Source organism: Petaurus breviceps, unplaced genomic scaffold (assembly GCF_028583685.1).
Source record: "Petaurus breviceps papuanus isolate PSGF00001 unplaced genomic scaffold, PetGlider_PUasm1.0 140, whole genome shotgun sequence".
NCBI lineage: Eukaryota > Metazoa > Chordata > Mammalia > Diprotodontia > Petauridae > Petaurus > Petaurus breviceps.
The window spans coordinates 1,549,628-1,572,209 of NW_027185698.1; the positions used below are offsets into that span (position 1 = coordinate 1,549,628).

General features: G+C 39.0%; 1 protein-coding gene across 3 annotated transcripts in view; it reads right to left on the bottom strand.

Annotated features, from left to right (window-relative positions):
• Positions 1–22,582, bottom strand: part of KLF3 (KLF transcription factor 3) — a 40,557-nt gene that overhangs the window by 11,530 nt on the left and 6,445 nt on the right. For 2 of the 3 annotated variants that reach the window (XM_069068531.1, XM_069068508.1), the window contains exons 2-4: positions 14,200–14,295; positions 1,187–1,682; positions 171–324 (exon numbers count right to left, since the gene is read on the bottom strand). In XM_069068531.1, coding sequence (XP_068924632.1) covers positions 171–324; positions 1,187–1,682; positions 14,200–14,256 — 707 coding nt within the window. In that variant the 5' untranslated portion in view covers positions 14,257–14,295. Of the gene's footprint in view, positions 1–170; positions 325–1,186; positions 1,683–14,199; positions 14,296–18,262; positions 19,626–22,582 lie in introns of those variants that run through there. The other variant, XM_069068520.1, reaches the window with a different exon arrangement.

A 22,582-nucleotide genomic window follows, 5' to 3' on the forward strand; every position in this document is an offset into this window, starting at 1 on the left:
TAAGCCTATTTGTAGGATTCCTTTAATTTGTGGTTAAGAAAAGATACCATCCCCCCAAACCCATTCTTAGCTGTTGTACACCATATCATCATATTAGGGCTGACTGTCCTCTGCCACCTGACAGCAAATACGGTTTTGTACCAATGACAGGTAGACCCAAACATACTTACTCTTGCAACATTGCAACTTGTGGAGGGGATACCGAGTTCATTAGTGGGGGTGACATTTCTTCAGGATAATAATCTGTCCTCTGTGGTTCAATCCCAGGCTCTATTTTTATCTTTTTCTGTAAAATAGGCTTCTCATATGATTCAATTACAGGTACTGGAAAGGGAGAAAAGAGGAAGTGAAATCAATTTAAGTGCCCTTGTTGAAAAATGATGACAATTTTCCAATCTCACTGTGAAAATACTTTTTGAACAACCACTATTTCTAAACCAGCGATCTACTTGCCTATCACAAAAAGACAGAAAGAATTAACTACTGGGTAAAGTCTCACTAAAACTTTAGTTTCAGTGACTAATTATTTTGCCAGAAAGAAGCATCCAAAGGTTTTGAAAATATTCCATGCACCTTCAAGCCTCTTGCTATTTATCTGCTGAAGAAAAAAGGATGTATAATTATTCTGACACTTCCCTACTTTTAAAAGGTATTTAATAAATGATGGCTGGCTTTATATTATTGAATGCCGATATGCACACGGAGCTGTCCTCTACACATCCTGGAGAGCAATGCACAGACATGGTCCCCAATAATCTCAGTAATTACAAGTTCTATGGCATCTGAGGTAATGCTGATGTGTTTTTATTAGGTTTTTCACCATCAATACTTACACAAAAATATTTTTTCTACACCTCAGATGAAGTCTACCATCAACATGTTTTATTGTTTGAACTGTTCCTGGATCCTTTTCCTTCCTTAGCTAGAAGTTCTCTTTCTCAGATGTGCAGCTCAAATCTGAGTTATCTATCGCCAGGACAGATCCCCAGCATCCTATCTCAGGAGCAGGTCTTACCTTGGGGCAGTTAGATGGCACTGTGAATACAGCACTGGACCTGGAGTCAGGAAGACCTGAGTTCAAATCCCACCTCAGACACTTGACACTTAACTAGCTATGTGACCTTGGGCAAGTTGCTTAACCCCAATCGCCCTGCCCTCCCCCCTCCAAAAAAAAAAAAGGTCTTACCTTGCATGCTACTTGTATTTTCCAATTCATCTGCTAGAACAGTAGATACCATTATAGGCTGCTGAAGGTGACTTGCGTACATGAAAGGTACAGGTTGCACAACAACTGGCTGTATAACTGGAAGGATTCCAGGGCTTCGAATGCCATGTCTAGAAAGAGCCGCCATCACTGGTGGGATTGACAATGGCACGCTGAAGGGCTGTACACCTGGTGGAGGTGGGCTGAACTTTTTCATAGGCGGGCTAGGCGAAGGCATAGTTAATCCAGGGGAGGCCCGCCTATGAGAAGTCTGAAATTTCAGCGGGGAAGGCGAACTTCCGGCCGAAGGTGGAGAACTCCGCTTGTTCACTGTGAGATCAACTGGCTCCATCTGGATTCCGTTAGAACTAAGGCTTTCCGGGGTCGGGTAGAACTTATTGTGTAACATGTTCGGCGCAGAATAAATGACACTGTACTTGTTTGGCTTCATATGCTCCATGAAATTAGATGGATAGGACTATTTGGGGGGAAAAAAGAATGGTGTAAATAAAAAAACCACATAGGCATATCAGAAGAAAAACACTGATTTAAAAAAAAACCAGGTTTGATAGTTTTAAATTTGGGATTACGTCTCAAAGTTGCTAAACTATATAAACCTCTGACCCAGCCAGTACCATACCCTTGGAATTTAAAGTAAGAGGAAAAAGGCCCACACAGAGCAATAGCTTTTGTAGGATCCCAAGAATGGAAATTGAGGTGCCAATCTTTTGGAGAGGGGCTAAATCTGAATGTAACAGACTATTATTTTGTCCCAAGTGATGAAATGAACAGTTTCACTGATCTATGAATCTGATGATCTATGATCTGATGCAGAAGAAATGAGCAGAACTAGGAGAACAATTTGTATGACAGCATTTTCGAGAAAAACAACTCTGCCAGACTTTAGGACTCTGATTAATGCAACGATAAACCCCAGAGTCCAGAGTGCTGAAGGTGAATCACACCACCCACCTCCTGCCAGAGACGTGAGGGACTTAAAATCCAGGATTCGATCTGGCCAATCTGGGAATTTGTTTTGCTGGACTATGCCTATTTGCTGTGAGGGTTTTTTTGTTTGTTTTTGTTATGGTCAATGGGGTTGAGTGGAAAACGATGAGAGGGAGGGAGAGACAATTTTAAAAGAAAAAAAAAGTTTAAGAGCTTCAGCTCCACAAATAACTACTACACACATTGTCATAAGATACACTTTTTGAGCGAGGTCAACAAAAATTAGAAGGCCACAGAAGGTTGGACAACAAGGTTCTAAAAACACAAAGAGAACTCAGTCTTTGCAGAAACCCCTATTTCCAATTCAACTGGGCAGCCAGGTATTGAAGAAACAGCTAATAGAGAAAGCACTGAAACTGGAGAGATGATCCAAGTTCAAATCCAGCTTTAGATACTTACTAGAGGAGGGTGATGACTATTAGTCCCTTAACCCTTCCCCATCTCTAAATCAGGAAAATGATAGCACCCACCTCCCAGGCTTGCCGTGAGGATCAAAGGAGGTAATTAATATGTAAATCGGTCTTGATTTTTAGCATTGGACAAAAATTGCCTATATTGCTGATAAAATGCAAAAATGTGGGCTGGACTTAAATGAATTCTGAGTGGGATGAAGGACCATACCAAGAGAACTGGGTGACCTCAGGATGATATGGGGAGTATTCTAGCTTTCTGTTCTTGACTCTGTCCAAGGTTCAACATTTTAAAAAATAATCACCAGGATCAAGATATGGAAGATTCATTTATTAAATATGTAAATGACACAAAACTGGACATGACTGCTCAACATGAAGCAACAGCATGATGCAACTACTTAAAAAAAAAAGGAAAAAAGCTAATGCAATCATAGGCTACATGAATACTGGTAGGGCACTTGAATCATGGGAGGTACAGTGTGACGTCCACAGGGCTGTAATTAATTCTGGGTGTTACTTATTAAGAACATTGACAAACTGGAATATACTGAGGATGGCAAACCGGATGGTGAGTTGTTTTGAATCCATATTAGTGAAAAATGGGTGTAAGGAAGGGAGGGAGGAGGAAATACGCATTTATTAAGCGCCTACTATGTACCAGGCACCATGCTAAGTGTTATTACCTCATCTTATCCTCACAACAATCCAGGGAGGCAGGTGCTATTACCTCCATTTCCCATTTGAGGAAAATGAAGCAGAGGTAAGTGACTTGCCCAGGGTCACACAGCCAGGAAGTATGTGAGGCCATTTTCGAACTTGGATCTTTCTGACTCCAGGCCTAGCACTTTGATCCAGTGCTGCCTCCAAGTCACTGGAGATGTTTCACACTGAAAAAAGGCTAAGAGGAGGCCGCTGTCTTCAATCTTTGAAGGGCTCTCAGAGGCTAAAGGAGGACTACTCTGTATGGCTCCAGCAGACAGAATGATTCTGCTTCAATATAAATTAAGAATCCCCTAATAATGACAGCACCAGTGACAGAATGGCCTATCTCATGAAACAGAATCATGGGACATTTGCACTGAAAGGGACTGTAAAAACCAAGTCCAATTTCCAGTGTTATAGGAGAGGAAAATGAGTCTCAGGGCAGTTCAGTAACCATGCAATTCAGGGCTCCTTCCTCAATATCAAACTGCCTCCCTAGCCTTGAAACAGAAATCAAGCAGAGGCCGGCTGACCACATCTACATATAATGTATATATGCACATGTATCCATTCCACAGCAAACAATACTTAGAAATACCACTGCGCCTGTCTTCTTATTGTCATTAGTAAGAACAGCTAGGCTTTACGTGGCTCCTTCAAGTTTACATTTGATGACCTTAATGATCACTGGCTATTCCCAAGGAGTAGTATGTATGTATGTATATAAAAACAAACATATATAAATGATATAAACACAGTGGCATCTATCTCTATGTACTTTTCATTCAAAGTACACAATTCCTTCTTAAAACTCCCATGATTCCACCCTACCCATCTAACTGTGTCATCCAGACTTGAGTAGGACACAGTGCGGCGCATGCATTTCTGATGTTAATTCTTCATTTCTCTAGCTTACTTGGATTCAGTCAAAGGCTGCCCTTAAGGACCTAGAAGGCCCCTGGCCTTCAGGCTGCAGGTTCCCCAACCCTAGTTTCAGGTGGGGAGGAAACCTAGGTCAAGGCAAATAATCTATCTGTAAATAAGAGTGTTTAACAAATGACTACAACTAAATTAATGCTAGAAGTTAGCTCTCCCAGGCTAAAGCAGCTGCCACACCCATAACAGAGCCAAGTTCCTTAATTACAGACCTGGTTTTTGATAGTTTCAGAGTAATCGAATTTTAGTGTACCCTATATTGCCTGATGAGTCAAAGAATTCTGATATTTGAATCCTATCTCTTCCACTTACTAGTTGTGTGACCTTAGACAAGTCAGTTAACTTGTTAGGGTCCCAATCTTCTTCTATACCAATGAGGGTGATGGCCTAGATGGTTGAACACCCTCTAAATTGATGGTCCTGTGAAATAAGGTTCTCTATGCCTTGATGGTTTACACCATCTTCAATTCAAAACAAGAAAGTGAGATGCAGTGAGAGCCAACTTCAGAGTCAGTGAGACATGTGTTCCCACTCTTGCCTCTGACCCACACCGAGTGAACCTGGACAAGTCTTTGCCTTTCAGGCTCTGGGCAATTCTCTAAGTTGCAGAAAAGGGGCCTGACTGCATTGGTTGAAGGAGTTTCCTCATCTGGTAATTCTCCACACCAATGAAATAAATCATAGATCCAGTCTCTATACCAATAATTGACATTATTCCCACTTTAAAAACCGGGAATATGGAAAACAAACCTTAAAATGCACGCAAATTTTCCATTTTAAAAATCGGATATTTCAAGGTCTACCATTTTGTATGTAGGTAGTCTTCAAGAACATTCATGCTGGTCTTTGAACAGCAGACACATGGCCTCCTTCACTGGCACAGACCTAAAGTCTTTCCAGCTTGGCAGGGCCTGCTAGAGCTTGCATTCAAACGGCAAACTTGGAGAATACCGGGTCACCTCTGGGCCATGAGAAGGCAAGTAAGCGGGACTTCGGTGGCAGCAGCTATGATTTACAAAGAACCCCCCTCCCCCAATCCTAAAGCTATCACAGGACCAAGACCTAGTACCACAATAGAAGGCATAAAGCCAAAACTGGCACCAGGTTCAGTGCAAAGTCAACAAAAGACTATATAATGAGGAATGTACAGTGAGAGTTAAATTTTATGACATTGCAATTAAATACAACATAATGGGAACAACAAAAAAAGTTCCCTTCAATCTGAGGTCTCCCTAAAGACAAAAGGTCTTGTTTGGATCATAAACTTTACAGAAATGAAGAACAATTCCTGATTCTTTTGATTCAGCAACTTTCCTCTCCTAGTTTCACTCCCTTTTCTCTCTGTCCCTAAAAAAACTCCAAGTAGCTAGAACCTTAAATTTAGTAGAATTTCCCCCTTTTTATACTGCCTTAAGCAAAAGCAACAGATCAAATTTTTAAAAAACACCCAAAATTGAGTAATCAAAAATATACTTTCAGAGCCTATTCTGAAGTCAGAACATAGAATCTAATCTTTCTTATCTTTACAGATACACGTTTACACCTAAAAAGTAATATATATATATATATATATACATATATATATATATTATAAAAAGTTTATATATATACACTATAGATACATCTCCAGAATCGATGAAGACTTACAAGGCAGACTAGCCTCAACATCGCCTTTCTGAGCACTGGATTCCATATGGTCAACTGTTTAAAACGTTTAAAACTGTTTAAAATACTACTTTCAAGTTAGGTGGTGCAGTGTCTGGGTCTGGAGTCAGAAGACCTGAGTTCAAATTTGACCTCAGAAACTTCCTAGCTTGTGTGACCCTGGACAAGTCATTTAACCCTGTTTTGCCTCAGTTTTCTCACCTGTAAAATGAGCTGGAGAAGGACTTGGCAAACCACTCTAGGAACTTTGCTAAGAAACCCCAAATGGGGGTCACAAAGAATCAGACACAACTGAAATAAATGAACAACTAAGTCACAGAAGCAAATATTTAAAGATTTTAAATAAAAGGTTGAGACTAAAAGGGATTTCTGTTTAATTCTTGGTAAAGGCAGGAGATTAAAATCATCCAGATGATCCCATTCCTTGAATATTCTGGTCGGTCCAAGTATGGAAACAGTCTTACAAAGGCCTCTACATTAAGTTTTGCGCCCAGACTCAGGATTTAGAATCAAAATAATCTCCAAATAAAGGACCTGCCTAATTTAATTCCCCCCTCATTTTATAGACTGTGGGAGCCCAAGATCCTACAAGGAGCAAACCGCAGGCCAGGGTTAAAACTTGAGTGTACCCTATTGAGTCTTTCTCTATCTACCAATCAATGCAGGCTGTCATCTTCATACAACTTGTAGTCCTGGAGAGTCCTCTAGAGAACCAGGGTCAACACAGACAATATGCGACAAAGTCAGGAATTGAACTTAGGCCCTCCTGGCTCCAAGGGGAGCCCTATATCCACCATGCGGTAACTAGGTGGTGCAGAGGACAGAGAGCTGGGCCTGGAATTAGAAAGAGTTCAAATACAACCTCAAATACTTTCTAGCTGTGTGGCCCTGGACAAGTCACTTTGCTGCTGCTTTCCTCAGTTTCCTCATCTGTAAAATGGGAATAATAATACTCCTCCACAGGGCTGTGTGGAGGACCAAATGAGATAATGACTGTTAAGCCCTTAGCACAATGCACAAAGTAAGCTCTATATAAATGCTAGTTATTACTACCATCACACATCATCACAATGTTATGACGAAAGACTTCATTAATCCTCTGGAGGTACCAATCCCTTAAGAATGACCCATAGACATACCCCATAGACATACATATACATATTTGTATATACACACATATATACACATGCAGAATATAATATATACTGCTAAAGCACACACACACACACACACACACACACACAAAATCAAGAAAAAGTCTCTGATTTATTCTCATCGATGACTTTTTCCTACTGAAGACTATTCAGAAGTCTACATCAGAACTACCTGCCAGGCTGTGATGAAGCACACTGGTCCTGCCTGTCTTCCCTAGGTGTCTGTAGACAATCTGGACAGTGGCCAAGCTGCCAGGGAGGAGTGGGTCCCGTGGGTCCACAGTAGCACCCTACGCTTCCAGGCTTCCTTGTGGCTTCATGTATCGCTGCCAGCCAAACAGGACACATTGGACGGGTGTAGCTATATGGGACAGCGGCTTCTGCTATCCCATGTGGCAAGTTTCAGAGAACTAGGAATTTAGGCTGGGGAGGATTTTCAAATTTAATAACATTCTCAAATTTTTCAAACTATAAACTAAGGGAGAAAAAAAAACACAAATAAGACCAAGCTTCATAAACATCAGGGGCAGTCTTGGCTTGTGCCTTGGTTTCAAAGGAATCCCTTCCTCTTCTATAACTTGTTTTCTCACTTGAATACTGGAAACCACTTAGGGACACAGGGGTCACAAGGACAAATCACTAAGTTTAAGACAAGATTTAGCTACACGTCTGAATACATGACTAATTATTTTAAATCTTATTGCACCACAAAAGACGACAAGCAATAGTTATTAATAAAACTGTCTTGCTAAAGAATTCTGCTGAGATGTTTGCCTGGACCTTATAAAGATGCATTTATTTTAATTATTTAGGTGGAGCTAATAAGCAATTATAATTAGCTTGGTTTTACACCACCATTTAGTATTATCTTAATATTGAAGAACATTCTCTGTGTGCAATTCAGTTCTCCCTACTGTATGACTGATAAAAGGTTCATAGAGGGCGTATGCCTTGGGTGTGTGCCCTGATCACCTGAGAATCATTACCTACCCATCTTGAAACACTCCCTTTATAACAAAGTCATGCAAATTACCAAGAGGGCTCAAATCAAAAGCAGGAATATTACTAGAGAGAAAAAAAACTAGTACTTCTCCCTGACTACCATAAAAATGTATCACTCATACAGTATTTGAATGTAGAGGGGAAAAAGTTTTTTAAAAATTTGCAGGTCTTAAAAAAAAATAGTTTGCTCAAATGTAATTGCCTTTTTTTTTTTTATAAAAGGAAAACACTAAAGGAACCCTCTTCTCAGGTCACCCACTGACCAAACTAAATAAGATGGGCATGCTGCAAGAACAAAAAGGAATTGGTATTAAGAAAAAATCCGGACTTAAGTTACAACATGCATCCACATACTGGTTTTAGATTTAACTGTTAAAGAAAAAAACCAACAAACAAGTAAGGTTGAAAGTCCATTTTATCCTAATCTCTGTGCATGTCTAAAAAAAAAAAATTCTTAAAAAGGGGGAAAGTAAAGAAGCTTTTAAAATATGATTGGATGTTCCTCTCCAAGCCAAAGTTCTAAGCAGTACTAGTACATAATGAAGATTTTCTGTATTTCCTTTTCTTTACATGTTGCTAGAATTCCATTTCTTATGAAGAGATGGGGTGGGTCAGGCCATGACTATGCACAAATAATTTTCACTGGCTCCCTATTTTCTATACAACAAAGGTAAAAACTCCTTCCTCTGGAGCTCCAGGCATTCCACAAGCTGCCACCTTTGGTACTTTCCCAGCCTTTTCTCCTGTTACTCCATATAGTACTCTATGCTACAGCCAAAAGGAATTACTCTTTGCCTCTGAAAATGCCTTCCCAGAGCTCCACACCATTCTCATACTACTTTCCTGTGTCCTTCTCCCTCTTTACCTGCTGCATCTGTACCTGTCCTTAAAGCCCAGATTCTATGCCTGTTCCTCCAGCCTTTCTCATCCACGAGACCAGTCATATTTTGTTCCATAATTACTATAATGATCACATCACACAGTACATTACAGATGTCTGTGGTTATGCTTTCTCCTCCGCTTTAAAGCTTTTATGTTCTTTAAGACACATCAATGCTCAGCATAGTGCCTGGAACATAGTAGGTGCTTAATAAATGTTTAGCAATTGATTGCAGTGAGCACTTTCCTCCCCATGTGAAAAAAAAAATCTCAAAAAAAGAACCAGGGGGGAAAAAATCAGCCAAGTTAATCAGCAGTAACAGAGAAAGAAAAATGCCAACAGAATGTGTATTCCACTTAATTTTTGTCTGTTTCAATCAGTAAAAGGTGACGTAAAAAAAAAAAAGCCATTAACAAATTCTGCCTCAGTTTACCCCCTTATCTGTCAAATGAGATAAACCCCTAAGGTCCTTTACAAGTCCACACCTATGCTCCTGTTATTAAGAGTTCCTTTGTTAAAAATAAAATACTCTTGATGGGAAACTGTAATGGAAGCCCAGGAATGCCCCCAGCAATGTCCAAGGTGAAATGGGAGTAAGATAGAGGGGGCATGATGCAATGAATAAAGTGCCAGACCTGAACTTGAGATCTGAGCTCAGATCCTGTATGTATGACAAACACCCAAAGCATTAAGTTTCCTTGTCTGTAAAAATGAGGCTACAGTTGGCTCCCAGGGTCACTGTGAGGATAAAATGAGTTAGCTAAAGTGCCATATCATATTGTTAACTTTTAATATTTACTTGCTATCACATAGATGAAGAATAATGAATACCAGAGGACCAGAGTTCGAATTTTGGCTCACCTGCTGACTGTCACCTTACCTGAGTAACCTTTGACAATACCTCTCTGGGCCTCAGTTTCCTCACAGGTAAAATGTGGGGAGGGCTGATTAGGGGATTTAACCTAAGGACTATGGACTTGTTTTTTAAAAATATTTTGTTAACTGCATTGTATTATTGCTTTCCTTTGTCATTCTACTAAAAAAAAACCAACCCACAGTCTAAGAAGGGTTTCATAGACTCTACTGTACTGCCAAAGGGGTCCACGACACAAAACACTAATTTAAGAAAGGTCATCTTCAGCTCTAAATAAGCAATCCTTTGTTAAGGATCCCAAATGGCAGATTAGCAGGTAATGGACCTTGCAGTTCACAGAAAGTGGAGTTTGGATGGGGTCTAGCTCTTTCCTTCTCTGCTTGGAGGAGGAACACAGTCCCTGCACAACAAACAGAAGGTCCTAGCAGTGGGGGGGCCCCCAGAACTGCTGCCCTAGTCTTGGTATTCTTCTACCTCTCCTTCCCCTTCCCTTTCTTTTTTCCAGGGCTCCCAGCGGAGGAGATGGTTTTATGGCTGGAAGGAGAGAGCTGCTATTATGTTCCAGATGTAAGCGAGAGGACTGGAGCAACATACCACAGCTGGGGAATTTCAACTCTCAGTGTGTGGGGAAGAGTTCTGCAGCCCATGGGGCGAAAAGGAAGCTTGGTGCTTCTCAGTCTTAAAGAAGGAAAATGACTATCAGGGAGGCTGTCACTTAGCCCAAAATATTAAAAACTGGCATTTAAATCAAATCATTTGTATTTAAATATAAAAATAAAATATTAGTTTACTTAAATACAAAATATTTTTTAAAAAGCAAACTCATGGTCCTCAAATTAAGAACCTCTATGATCCACCCCCACATTTTAGAGGTGAAGAAACTAAGGCCCAGAGACAGTAAATGAATTGCTGAAGGTTATATAGAAAAGCAGAGCTAGGATTTGAACTCAAATTCTTTAATTTTGACTCTAATGCTCATCCACCACACTCTACCAAGGAGGCAATTTCACTCATTTCATCCAGCAGGAGTTCAGCCAGGAAAGGGGTGGACTTGGGAAGGAAGAGAGTGGACTTCTTCCATATAACCACTTGCCCAGAACCAAAAATGTGAGATTGGTTGTTAACAGCCTACACAGGAGAGCTCTATCAAAGGAATTCAATGTTTTTTTTTTTAAACAAAATATCTATGTTCTGAAATTTCATAGTAAATGCTATTCGCCCTCAACTTTTTACTAAGAAAAATGCACTTTTTAAATTCGTTTAGAAGAAAGTGAGTGGTACTATATACTAGAACAGGACTCACTTATCTAAGGAATCTTCAAGACCAGCCAGGGTGGAGTTCTAATACCAAGAAGGTGTGGTTTATTTATAAACAAACGGAATGTAGGAAGCGCAAAAGTCACACCCTTCTAGGTAAATACAACTAGAGAAAGGTCCCTTTCAACCAGACTCACCAACTTCATATAAAATTGCCCTGTTAGAAAAGAGTAGAGAATAGCAATAAATATAATTCTAGCTCCATAAGGGACTTGTTGGCTAAGAGGGTTTCTCTTTTTTCTTTAACCATAAAAGAAACAAGACTTCAGATGTCATCTCCAGAACTCTATAAAGAGAACTTATTTAATACCTTCTTTTTTTTTCCCCTTTCTACCTCCTTCAATTTCAGTAACATTCCTCCAGGGCTTTTGTTTTAGTTGCAATGGAACCCTGGGGCACCCATTCCACTCTCAATTTGGCTGGTTTTATACAATCTCTTTAACTCCCTTCCAGCTCACAGAGTTAGGGGTGGCATAAAAGAGTAGTAGCTTTCTATTATAAAATCAGAAATTTTATCTTTCTCTCCTAACTCTGAGGTTGAAACTACAAGAAAATCTCAGCAAACCCAAGGTGACAGGCATTTATTAAGCACCTACTGTTTTTTGTTTTTAATGTTTGTTTCATTCTATTCCTAAGACAAAGAGTCAAATCAGGAGAAAACATATTTGAAACTGAGGATAGAAAGACATTCTGGGCACCAGAATGAGTACCCAGCTTCAGCATAAACTAGCTAAATTCCTATTTCTGTGGAATAAGAATGAGCATTTAGAACTATGACCCTGAGGACATTTGATCCATAGGAATACAATTTAAACGCACTGTCTTCTGCCTATATAGGAAATACACCTATTTTAGAAAGATGTTCAAATAGAGCAATTTCCTATTCCCTTAAATTATAATATACTGAAATTTTTATTGTATCTAAACTGAGTTTCCTAGAAATTTGAAGGATTCCAATATACTTCTGGGTAAAAGAAAAGAACATATGGAAAGGAACCATAAGTTGCAAAGGGACATGGAGAATATATGTATTTTGATTTTATTTATGAGCAAAAGTTAGGATGTTACAGAAACCAATAACAAATTCACAATTCATTTTAAGTTTTTGCGGTTAGGTGAATTTTCTTGATTTCAATTATATTAACTTAGCATACAGGTCTTTTGTTTTTGCCCTAAATTAGACTCCTGAAACCGATTTCCATGCCTGATGCAAAGCACTGGAAGGACACTGTATAAATTGTATAATTTGATAGTTCTGCATCATTTACAAAATTAATCCTATTTTCTGGTATTGAAAAGTTGTTTGTATTTTAACAGACTGCCTCACATTTAAGGATTGTCAGTGTGTCTGGGGAAATTTTATACCTTGATTTTCTCTAGTATTATTCAAAAGCTCAGAGGAAAAAAAAGATCCGTTAAGAGCTGGGGAAAAGAAAAATGGAAGTTTTTTTGTTATTCTACTAATGCTAAACAATTTTAAGATTCTTCATTTAAATATGAACTTTTTTTCATTGCTAGTTTCTCTGAACCTGTTCAAATACACAATTACTCTACGCTCACTAATAAAGTAGTATTTCTTTCAAGACGATTACTGCTTTATGCTTAATTGTAGGCAATTGTATTCAATTTCAAAATCTGGGCTACTTTATGAAGATTTTCTACCAAAAATTACAAATAGTCATATCCATGGCAACTCAGTTTCTGCAACCTCAGAGTGACCCCCGTGTGTCTTGTATAATAAACACTTTTGGCAGGAACAGCCATGGCCCATACATAAAGATGATCTAATTTTAAAAGCTTGTTATTACCAGCCTTTGGTCCAAGTTTTTCCCTTTGTGAGTATTTTCCAAGCACATGGAAGTAAAGAAAGGAGAGAGAAGAAGATAGAGTAAGAGTTGTTATTTAATATTGACTAAGCTGGAACCTCCCAAAGCTCAACTATTCCCCTTTTTTGAAGTCTGGGACTTTTGCCTAGTTAACTCATTCAGGTTACTCTAAGGCCAAATAACTAATCAGACAAATGACTGGTAGCCAAAGCTGCCTAAAGTTTCCTAAAAGTATTCATGATGATAAAGGATGGCTGAGCCAACATGGCAACCAGAGTCAACAGATTTGAATTCTGTATTAAGTGTTATAAGGAACAAATTAACAATAGAACAGCTTTGCTTGATAGGGCACTTTAAGGCTAACTTTTTTCACAATGGATCAACATACCAATTTTACAGATGGCAAAACTGAGGCAAAATCATTCAGGGATGTTTGCTCAAGATCATTCAGCTAGAAATCCCTGCCCTATCACAAGATTAACCAAGAAAAACAAAGCTTAGTCCTATTCACAAAGTCAAAGTGTCCTGGCCTGTCTTTCTTCTTTCCAGCCTTTATTCAACAGTTACAGCTTCACAGGCTTCTGATATGAATTGCTGTCTTAAGCAAAGCATTTTATACTTGACACGTTTTACAATTAATTACATTGAATTTAATTTTATATTTAATGGAAATACAGAAACAGGAGTGAGTGCAAGTTGCGAACATTATAGAACTCTACACAAGGCACTATCAGATTTTCCCTCTATGAAGTATTTAAAAAAGGTTAAGCTTTGAGTCCTTCACTGTTACCTCTACTGTGCTAAAGAAATCTATTATCCACTTCTCATTACCAGTTTTAATGAAAGGAAGCATGGTATATAGAGAGCTCCCCTAAAATCAGAAAGATCTAGGTTTAGGACCTACCTTTGACACATATTGGCTGTGTAACCCTGGGTAAGTCACTTAATTTCTCAGGTCTCCAGGTAACCAATTATAAATTACAGAGAAGTTGACTATCTGTATCAGAAGAGAGACTTTGCTCACCTGGAAGTTCCTTATGGGCTAGTCCCATTACGTGTTATCTAAGCATTTATCTGATTACCGCTGGTGGCTTTGGGAAACCTTCTATTCATAAAAACTTATCAGGTAGCTAACAATTTTAAGCAGGAACAGAACACAAGAGTGGTTCTGTAACAAGAGAATTAGGAAAGCAAACTTTCATCTTTGACAGATCTTACCACTGAGACAGGATCCATTGCCTCTTGCTTAACAGGGACAGGGTCAAACATCAGCATTCTTTTAGTTAAATCCTCTAAGATGTTCTTGTGTTTTGTCTAGAAAATAAAAAGAAAGGTATACAGCTGAAAACACCTAAATTGATTCCAAACATAAACTGGTACCCCAAAATTAAAATAAAAATACTCCCCCCAATATTTATACACTACTAGGAATGTCTGGAATTTGCTTCCTTTACTTAAGAAAGATGCCATTTTATATAATCAAAACCAGACTGTATGGTCCCAACCAGACGATAAGTCAACCAGAATTTCCTCCAGTGAAACATGTAACTCCCCTTCTCCTTCCCACTCCAATTCTGAAAGTGTGTGTGAAGCTACTTTTGAACAGCCAAGCAGGCCTGGCTTTCTTAGTACAGATACAGACCTAATCTTAAAGCATTTTAAAAGCCAACAAAGAGATTCTTAAGTCGGGATCTATCTGCAAAATGAAGCTCATGGGATGTGGGGTGCATCACATCACATTTGTCTTCACCATGTAGATACAGGAACTGCTACAGAATTGGAATCACCTGGAATATGGGAATAGGCAAGGGTGAACTTTGTCCCAGGGCTCACACCCTGTATGAGGTCCAAGTCTTACACATACGTGAGAAATAGATAATTTATATACCTCTTCCAACAGCTCTCACATTAAAAAGCACAGCACAGTCTCACAAGAAAAAGTGTCCATGTTAGAAATAAGGAGCCCTAAAGAAAAGAGCTAGTGTTCAAATCTGACCTCAGACACCTGACATACTTACTAGCTGTGTGACCTTAGACAAGTCATGTAACCAACTGCCTTGTCTTCCCCCCTCCAAAAATACAAAAAACAACCCTCCCTCCCAAAACAAACAAAAAAGGCTCATACTTTGTTTCCTACCTCACAGGGCTTCTGGTAAGGATTAAATTAGATAATGTGTATAAAAATGCACATCTAAATCAGTCCCTAAATATAGTGGAAAGAGGTCAATAAGATGCTAAAGTTTATTTTAATGGTAAAGTTAGCAAGGGCCAAGAAGGTAGAGGGCTTTCAATGCCAATCATGTGAGGGCAGGGCTGGTCCTAAAGAATCAGGTAATATGGAATAGTAGAGAAGGCCCTGGATTTGGAGCCAAGAGACATGTGAGCAAAATCCACCTTTCCATTTTCTGTACTGTAGATGACCTTGGGAAGGTTAATCACTGTCTCTGGGCCTCGGTTTCCTCATCCATAAAATAAGGGAGATGGATTAGATAACCTCTATATCTGGAACCTATGATCCACAGGAGTCTGTATCAAAAAGAAGTCAATGCCTTCAATTCATCCAGTCCCCTTCTGTCACACCTTATCTCCAATACCTTAGGCACCTCTCTACCCACAATCTGTCAACATCTCCCAAATGCACACAGATAAACAGCCTAGACACCTTGGCTTGCTTTTCCAGGCTCTCTGTAACCTGTCCAGCCAGCTTTATCTCCATTATTCACCTTCAAGAACCCTCCACTCCAGCCAAAATAGCTTACTATCTCCCTAAAACATATCTTGCCTTTCCTACTCTCTGCCCTTTTGCCCACACTTTTTTTTCCCTTCCAGAAACCTCCCTATTCTTCCAAATTCTACCAATACTTCAAATCCCAGGTCAGAATCCATCTCCTCTAGGAGAACTTGAACCCCTCCAAACTGATGATCATTTCTGATCTTCATTTCTCTGTGCTCCTCCAGAAATTACTCTCCATGGAAATCATTTATTAATTACATCATGCATAGTCCAGCAATTTCTCATTTTCTGGTACTACTATTTACACTTTCTATTTAACTTATGATTTACCTTCACAACTAAAAGGTAAGCCCCTTTTAAGTATTTCCAGCTCTGTGCCTAGAGTTAATATAACATTGCTGCTTGAGATGATGCTTTTATTAAGATCTTCTGATACTTAAATTAACTTTCTAACTTTACTATCTATTAATATTATAGCTCCATGACATAAACTAACTACCTTTAGAGAAATAAATACATCAATAAAGTACAATGTCTTCAAGACACTAGGTATCACAAAAGAAAATAAAAAATCCAGCATAAAGCACTAAGTCTATGAGCTCTTTAATGCTGAACTCATGATGAAGCACTATCCCAGAGTTCACCTCTCAAGTACTAACTACCATGTTAGTACAAAAAAGCCCAAGTGTGTTATCCGGCTTACTAGATCCATAAGCTTAGCACCCCTTTGTTAGAAATTAGTTTCTTCTGTAAAATTAATATTAGACTTTTAGGAGACCATCATAGGATAGATATGCATAAAGAAATATTTACTGATGGAGTATCACAAAAGACCAGGGAACTGGGGAGAAGTCAAGGTATGATGGTTGCACAGGCCACCCCAGAGCTATCATGAATAAAAATATAAAAATTAAAATATATCAAACAATCTATAATTTGGTTTGGAATCTTTATAAACAGTATTAATCTTTTAACTATTGTTCTCTTGACCCCAAAAGTTGACGGACTTCTCCCCCAAAGTGTCTAGTCAATGTCTCAGAAGTAATTTAGGCACCGGGAGAACCTGGGTTGTTTGTGTAACATGATTTTAAATAAGGACTGTGTGGTGTAGTGTAGTGCTCTAGGATTGTTTTATTAAATGTTATATTGCTACAGAACCTAGGCTTCCTGAGTAAGAAAGACTTTATACCCAACTGCTTTTCTTCTTCGTTCCAATAGATGGCAGGCTATATCCATCCATACACCATGTTGCAAATCAAGTAAGGTTGATTTATGTAGGGGAATTTTAAATCACTTAACTTTAGTTGTTATAGACTCTATTAAAGAGGTCGCCAGAGATATGGAATATGCCTCCAAGTGTATATGATACTGTTTCCCCCCTTAGGAAAGCTTCCTAATCAGTTACACTTGTGTTTTAACTTTAATTTTTAATCTATTTATTCACAACCAAACCACAAAGTCTGAATTCTAAAAAACAAACAAACAAACCTCTTTAGGCAAAAAAACTTCCCTAATTTACAGGATTATTAAAGTTGAATATAAATTACACTTTAAGCTCTCAAGGAGAAAGTGAAAATCTAGGACATACACCACCAAGGTAACATGAAAACAAAAACAAATGTTTCCATGTCAAACTGTCTGAGGAAGCATGGGGATGGCTGAAAAAGGTTTTAAAAAAAGTCAAAGAATCCTAGTACTTTCTCTCAAAAGGAGGAAAGGTAGCTTTGCAATTCCCTTTCCCTTATCATGCTCTTCTCTTTCAGTTTGTCAAGGCAAGGGCCAGTGTTTTGCTAAAAATTTAGTAAAATGCTCGTGTTAGCCATTCAGTGAACTTTTAGAGTACCAATCCCATTATCTGGTCTCCAACTCCTCTCCAAGGTTCCAAAGTAGCCCCCGATTGATGAAAGGATTGTGCTCTAAAGTTTTAGAAGTAAGCTTTTTGGAAATCAAAAATGCATTTTCCCCCAAAGAAAAATGTTATAAAAGTTCCCATTAGCCTTCAAAAAGCCTGCTTAAGCCACAAAGTTCTTCTTTGGTCCCTAAGCCTGAGTTCTGAGAGCAGGGGGCCATTTGGTGAAGAAGTGGGAGGATGTTTTTTTTTTCCTTCCATTTCTCTGCCTCCTTGGTGTCCGGCCTTCCTCTCAAGCCCTGGCCTTAAGTCTTTTTCCAACTGCAAAATCCCACTGAGACGGACTACCCTCCCCCAACATATACCCATATGCTACAGAAGTATTTCTCCCTTCTAGTCAAAACCCATTTTCTCTCAAATTCAGCTGGTCTTAACTAGGTATTAGGATGAAAGCAATTTGAAAGAATTAATATGTAAATGGATACTAGGGCCTTTACCCTTCCCAGTCCAGTTGTAATTTTTAAAAGAGCATATTAATACAGCAAATAAAAAACCAAGTTGGGGTAACAAAATTAAAAGAAATTCTGGCCAGGAAGGGGAAGGTAGTATTCTTGGGCAAGAGAGTCACCAATGAAATTGGCCAGTTTCACCTTAGGCCTTTCTTCCCTACCACCCCTACCCCCATGCCCTCCACTTACTTGACTGCCAAAGGCTGTAAATGTTCCAAGTTTTCTTCACTCTAGTTCCCATGGAAGTAGGAGCAGGATCCCCCCACCCCAAACATCATCTTAAGTCAGGTCCCATCTTTCCAATATTACAATGGAAAAAGGGCTTTTAGTTACTTGGAAATTAATTTTACTTCTGTGACTTACTATCTTCAGAAACCACAAGTCTGGACTGTTTGCATGAAACTAAAAACCATATGGAACATTTTGGGAGTCTTTGCTCCTCAAAAATTAAACCAGTTTTTTTTTTTTGCATTAAAATGTCTTAAATGGAGATAAAAGTTAATTATTTAGTTTTAGATTAAATACAATGATCCACTAAGCAAACTTTCCCATCCTGTCTCCTTTCTGTTGCCTTCTCTCTCCTTTCGAGCCACTCAATTTTACTTTCCGGGCTCCCACCCATTTTGCTACACCCAATGGATCTGGGCCAAAGCAGTACGACTTGTCCAAACAGGACATGGCTTTTGATAAGATTCAGCCCACACCCTGTACTTCGGAAAGACAAGTGAAGCAATTGATTTTGCATGTAAATAAGGACAGGTGCAAAGGTAAAGTCCAAGCAAAATCCCTCCCCATTTCTAGACCGAAGTCTCAGAAAAGGAAAGAAAAATCCACACATACAAATCCTTTATCAAAGGTCAACTCTCAAATTCAACCCCCTTGTTAGCAGCAATCCACACCTTCTTAAAGAAACTTTAGCAAACGCTTATCATTTTCCCTACTAAGGTTTACATACTGATTCTCTTTAAATTATTTGACAATTTTGCCTTTTAAGATCCTGGGAAGCTAAGATTAACTACCTATCATTCGTAGCCTGCTTTCCTCAGACTGTATCTCACACAGCTTATAGTGAGAGCTGATTATCCTTTTCTGTAAAGTATTATATAATCAATTCTAGAAGGCTCACAGCAACCCTTCAGCAGACCACATCATTCTTCATCTTTCCCTGGTGTATTTAATTTCTCATCTTTGCCTACCACATCTCACTAGAACTGGAGTCCCACCCAGCTCCACCCTGGAGGGGACCCCACCCAGTGTCCCACCCAGCTGGGTGTGGGAGGATGGGAGGGCCTAATTGGCTTCAGTCAGTAGCCAGTTCCTGGAAATTCCGGCCTGAACAGGGATAGCTGGCAACCTTGTAAATAACCAAAATGTATCATCTATGACTGTGGTAATTTACTGAAGGCTCCTGAATTTTTTTCCCCAAACATCTCAATGGACTTAGGACCAAAGGCAAGGGTATATTTTCATAATTGCACTTACCCTTTAAGAAACAGTAAAGTTTAGAACAAAAACATCTGACATAAAAACAAAAAAAAAATAAAATTCAATGTCTATAAATAAGCCCCTTATATTTCCCCTCTTCCCCACCTCCCTCATGAACTTCCCTATTTTTTCATCAATAGCACACAATTCTCCCAATTACCCAGGCTGGAAACCCTGGGATCATGCTTAATTCCTCCCCTTCTCTTCTCTTTCCTCCCACCCCAAAAAAAGAACTCATCAGGCCTTCACATCTTCAATTCTTCCTTTGTCTTTCCTTTCCTTTCTATTTCCAAAGCCAAAAATCTAATCCACGACCACATTGCCTCAAACCTAGATCAGTGCAATAGCCAGTCACCTGATTCGAGCCTCTCCCCTAATCACGGACTATATAAAAAGATCGAAGTTCCTGTTAAAAAATCTAATTTATCTCCTCTCCCTTCCTCCCACAGACATTTATTAAGCACCTAGACAGTGCAGAGCAATGCACAATAAGTTTCTGAAATTAGGCAGAATTAGAGAGGCAGAAATATTTGAATATTTGGAAAAAATTGAATTCTCAAGCATATGAGTAGCATGACCAGATCTATATAAAAATGATAATGGGATGTCAGAGCTGAAAGAGAACTTGACTGAAAGAGAAATGATTCATTTTCTTCACCATCCATCCCTCTTTCACACTTAGATGGTGTTTAAAGGTTTACAAAATACTTTTCTTACAAAACTCCTTTTGAGGTAAGTAGGCTAGGTCAGTCAACAAGCATGTATTAAACCAAGTGTGGCTTAGGATAATAGATCTGAGGTACAAAGTATTTCTAGTACCAACCCCCTCATAAGAAACTGGTCAAGTCCAGAACCCTTGGGAAAGAGAGTGGAGAAGTGAATATCTGTTGGATCTGCTGGCCACACAAAGTTGCTGTGAACTTCAAAGTTCATAAAATGTGAATCTTTACTTGGAAATGTTTGAGTAGTCCAAGTAATAAAAACTCAACAAATACTCAAGTATGCATCTACAACATAGGTGACTGTCAGATACCTGAGATACAAAGGCAAAAACAACAATCCATTTCTTCAAGGAGCTTAAGTACAAAGGATGAGGGTGGGGTAATGGGTACATAGGTAAATATGAGCCAGACAGAAAGTTTAGGTAAAACAGTCCCAGCCCTCACAGAGTTTACATCCAGCCCAGGACCATTCAAAGGAAGTTTGAAGCCATCTCTAAGGGTATAAGACCTAGAAGGAGTAAATGTGAGAAAACTGACGTAGGGAAAAAATGGTCAAATGGATATAAAGGCAATCCACTGAGGAAAGAAAGGCAGGAACTGTGACTTTCCAAGATTCTCCAGCCAATATTGTTATCTTAACCAATAAGAACTCAATGGGTACACTGCTTTTCCCTAATTAAGTGGAATGGACCTTTCTAAAGAAATGTTTGTAATCGGGAGATGGTAGACAAATGTAACTTGAAGTTCACAGCTCCTAGGCCACAGCACTCATCCCTTTGTGGACATGTAGGAATTTATTATTAATGAAGCCCCTAAAATAATTCCAGGGAACAAGCACGAGCACGTAAAGGGAGAGTAAAGGGAGAAGATAGACTGGTGACTTTTAGTTTCAGCTCAACTGGGGCAGTCTCTCAATGCCACCCTTCCCCCAAAGCACTTAATTATAGCCCCAGTCCCATCATTCTTGGATTTATAAATAAGCAAAAGAAACAAGCTAGGCATCCAAACTTAAAGCTATTATTTTGTTTCTCGGACACACCTGTACTTTTGTCCATAAAAATCCAAAGGAAAAATTGGCAGCTTTATCTAAGTCAATACGGAAATCCTCACTGTAATTCTATGAAGTTAGAAGGGTCAGGCACTTTCATCCCCATTTTAGAAATGAGGAAATAAGAGGGACAGAGGTGGAAAGACCTGCCCAAGATCAAACAGCTTGTCTGAATTGTAGCCAGGACTAGAAATAGGCCTAATTATTTTAGATCCTTCTATGTAATGACGCCCTTGCAGCCCATGCTGTGGCCCTGTCTTTTAGGTGAAATCATCCTATAAAGAGGTTCTTTTTTGGCAGTTCAGTAATGACACCTCACTGGATGGGGTCCAAGAAAAACTTGCCTTCTTCTGAACTCTGTTCTTTATCAGTATCACAGCAAAGTTCCAGGGCAAGAAATCAGATTGTAAATGCTTTTTTCAGGTTTGATCCCCGGAAGAACTTCACAAATTTCAACCCTACTCATAATAGGTGTCTAAGAGATCACTATTGAATGAAATGAACCTCAAAATAGAATTCCCCTGCCCCCAATCTGGTTATAAAAAACGATCATAGTCTAAAATGATTAAAATTATAACTTTATTTAATAAATTATTATTACTAAAAATTATCCTAAACAATTAACAGGAACAAAGTTGGAGAAAAACTGCTCTTCTAGATTAGATAACAGATAGCCTTCACTTTTAAGAATGTTTTCACAAAAGTGGTATTGGAAAGAGAAGCTTTGGAGAGTGTCAGGATGCAAAATACTGAAACAGATAAGGGAACAAAGTTAGGTGATTAAGCTCAAAGAACAGTAGTTGAGGGAAAAAATAAAGAATAGGCTCAGGAAGGTAAAAAAAAAAAAACCTTTATTTACAGGCAGACCTTTTTTGTGTAGAATGTACTGAGCTGAATGACTGACTCACTGATGTTCTGAGGTCAGTCTGGTTCTGGCTAAATTCCTTAGATTTAGGTCTAGACTGGCCCCTAGTCATCCCTGGGGACATCTCAGGCCAGCCAAAGATCATCAACAATCTCAAGGGTGTCCCAGAACCAACCTAGGTCCCTCTAGATCTTCCAGATGATTGATTCACATTCCCCTCTCTCTAATTCTGGCCTAGACCCAAGGATTTGGCTGGAATATGGTCCAGCCTCAAGCATGTAAATGGTTTAATGCTCAATTAATTTACTACATTTTACTACTGTCTGTCTCTCATCCTTTCTTTTCCTTTGGAGGTGGGAGAGATGATGGTAAAAGATGGGGCAGGAAAA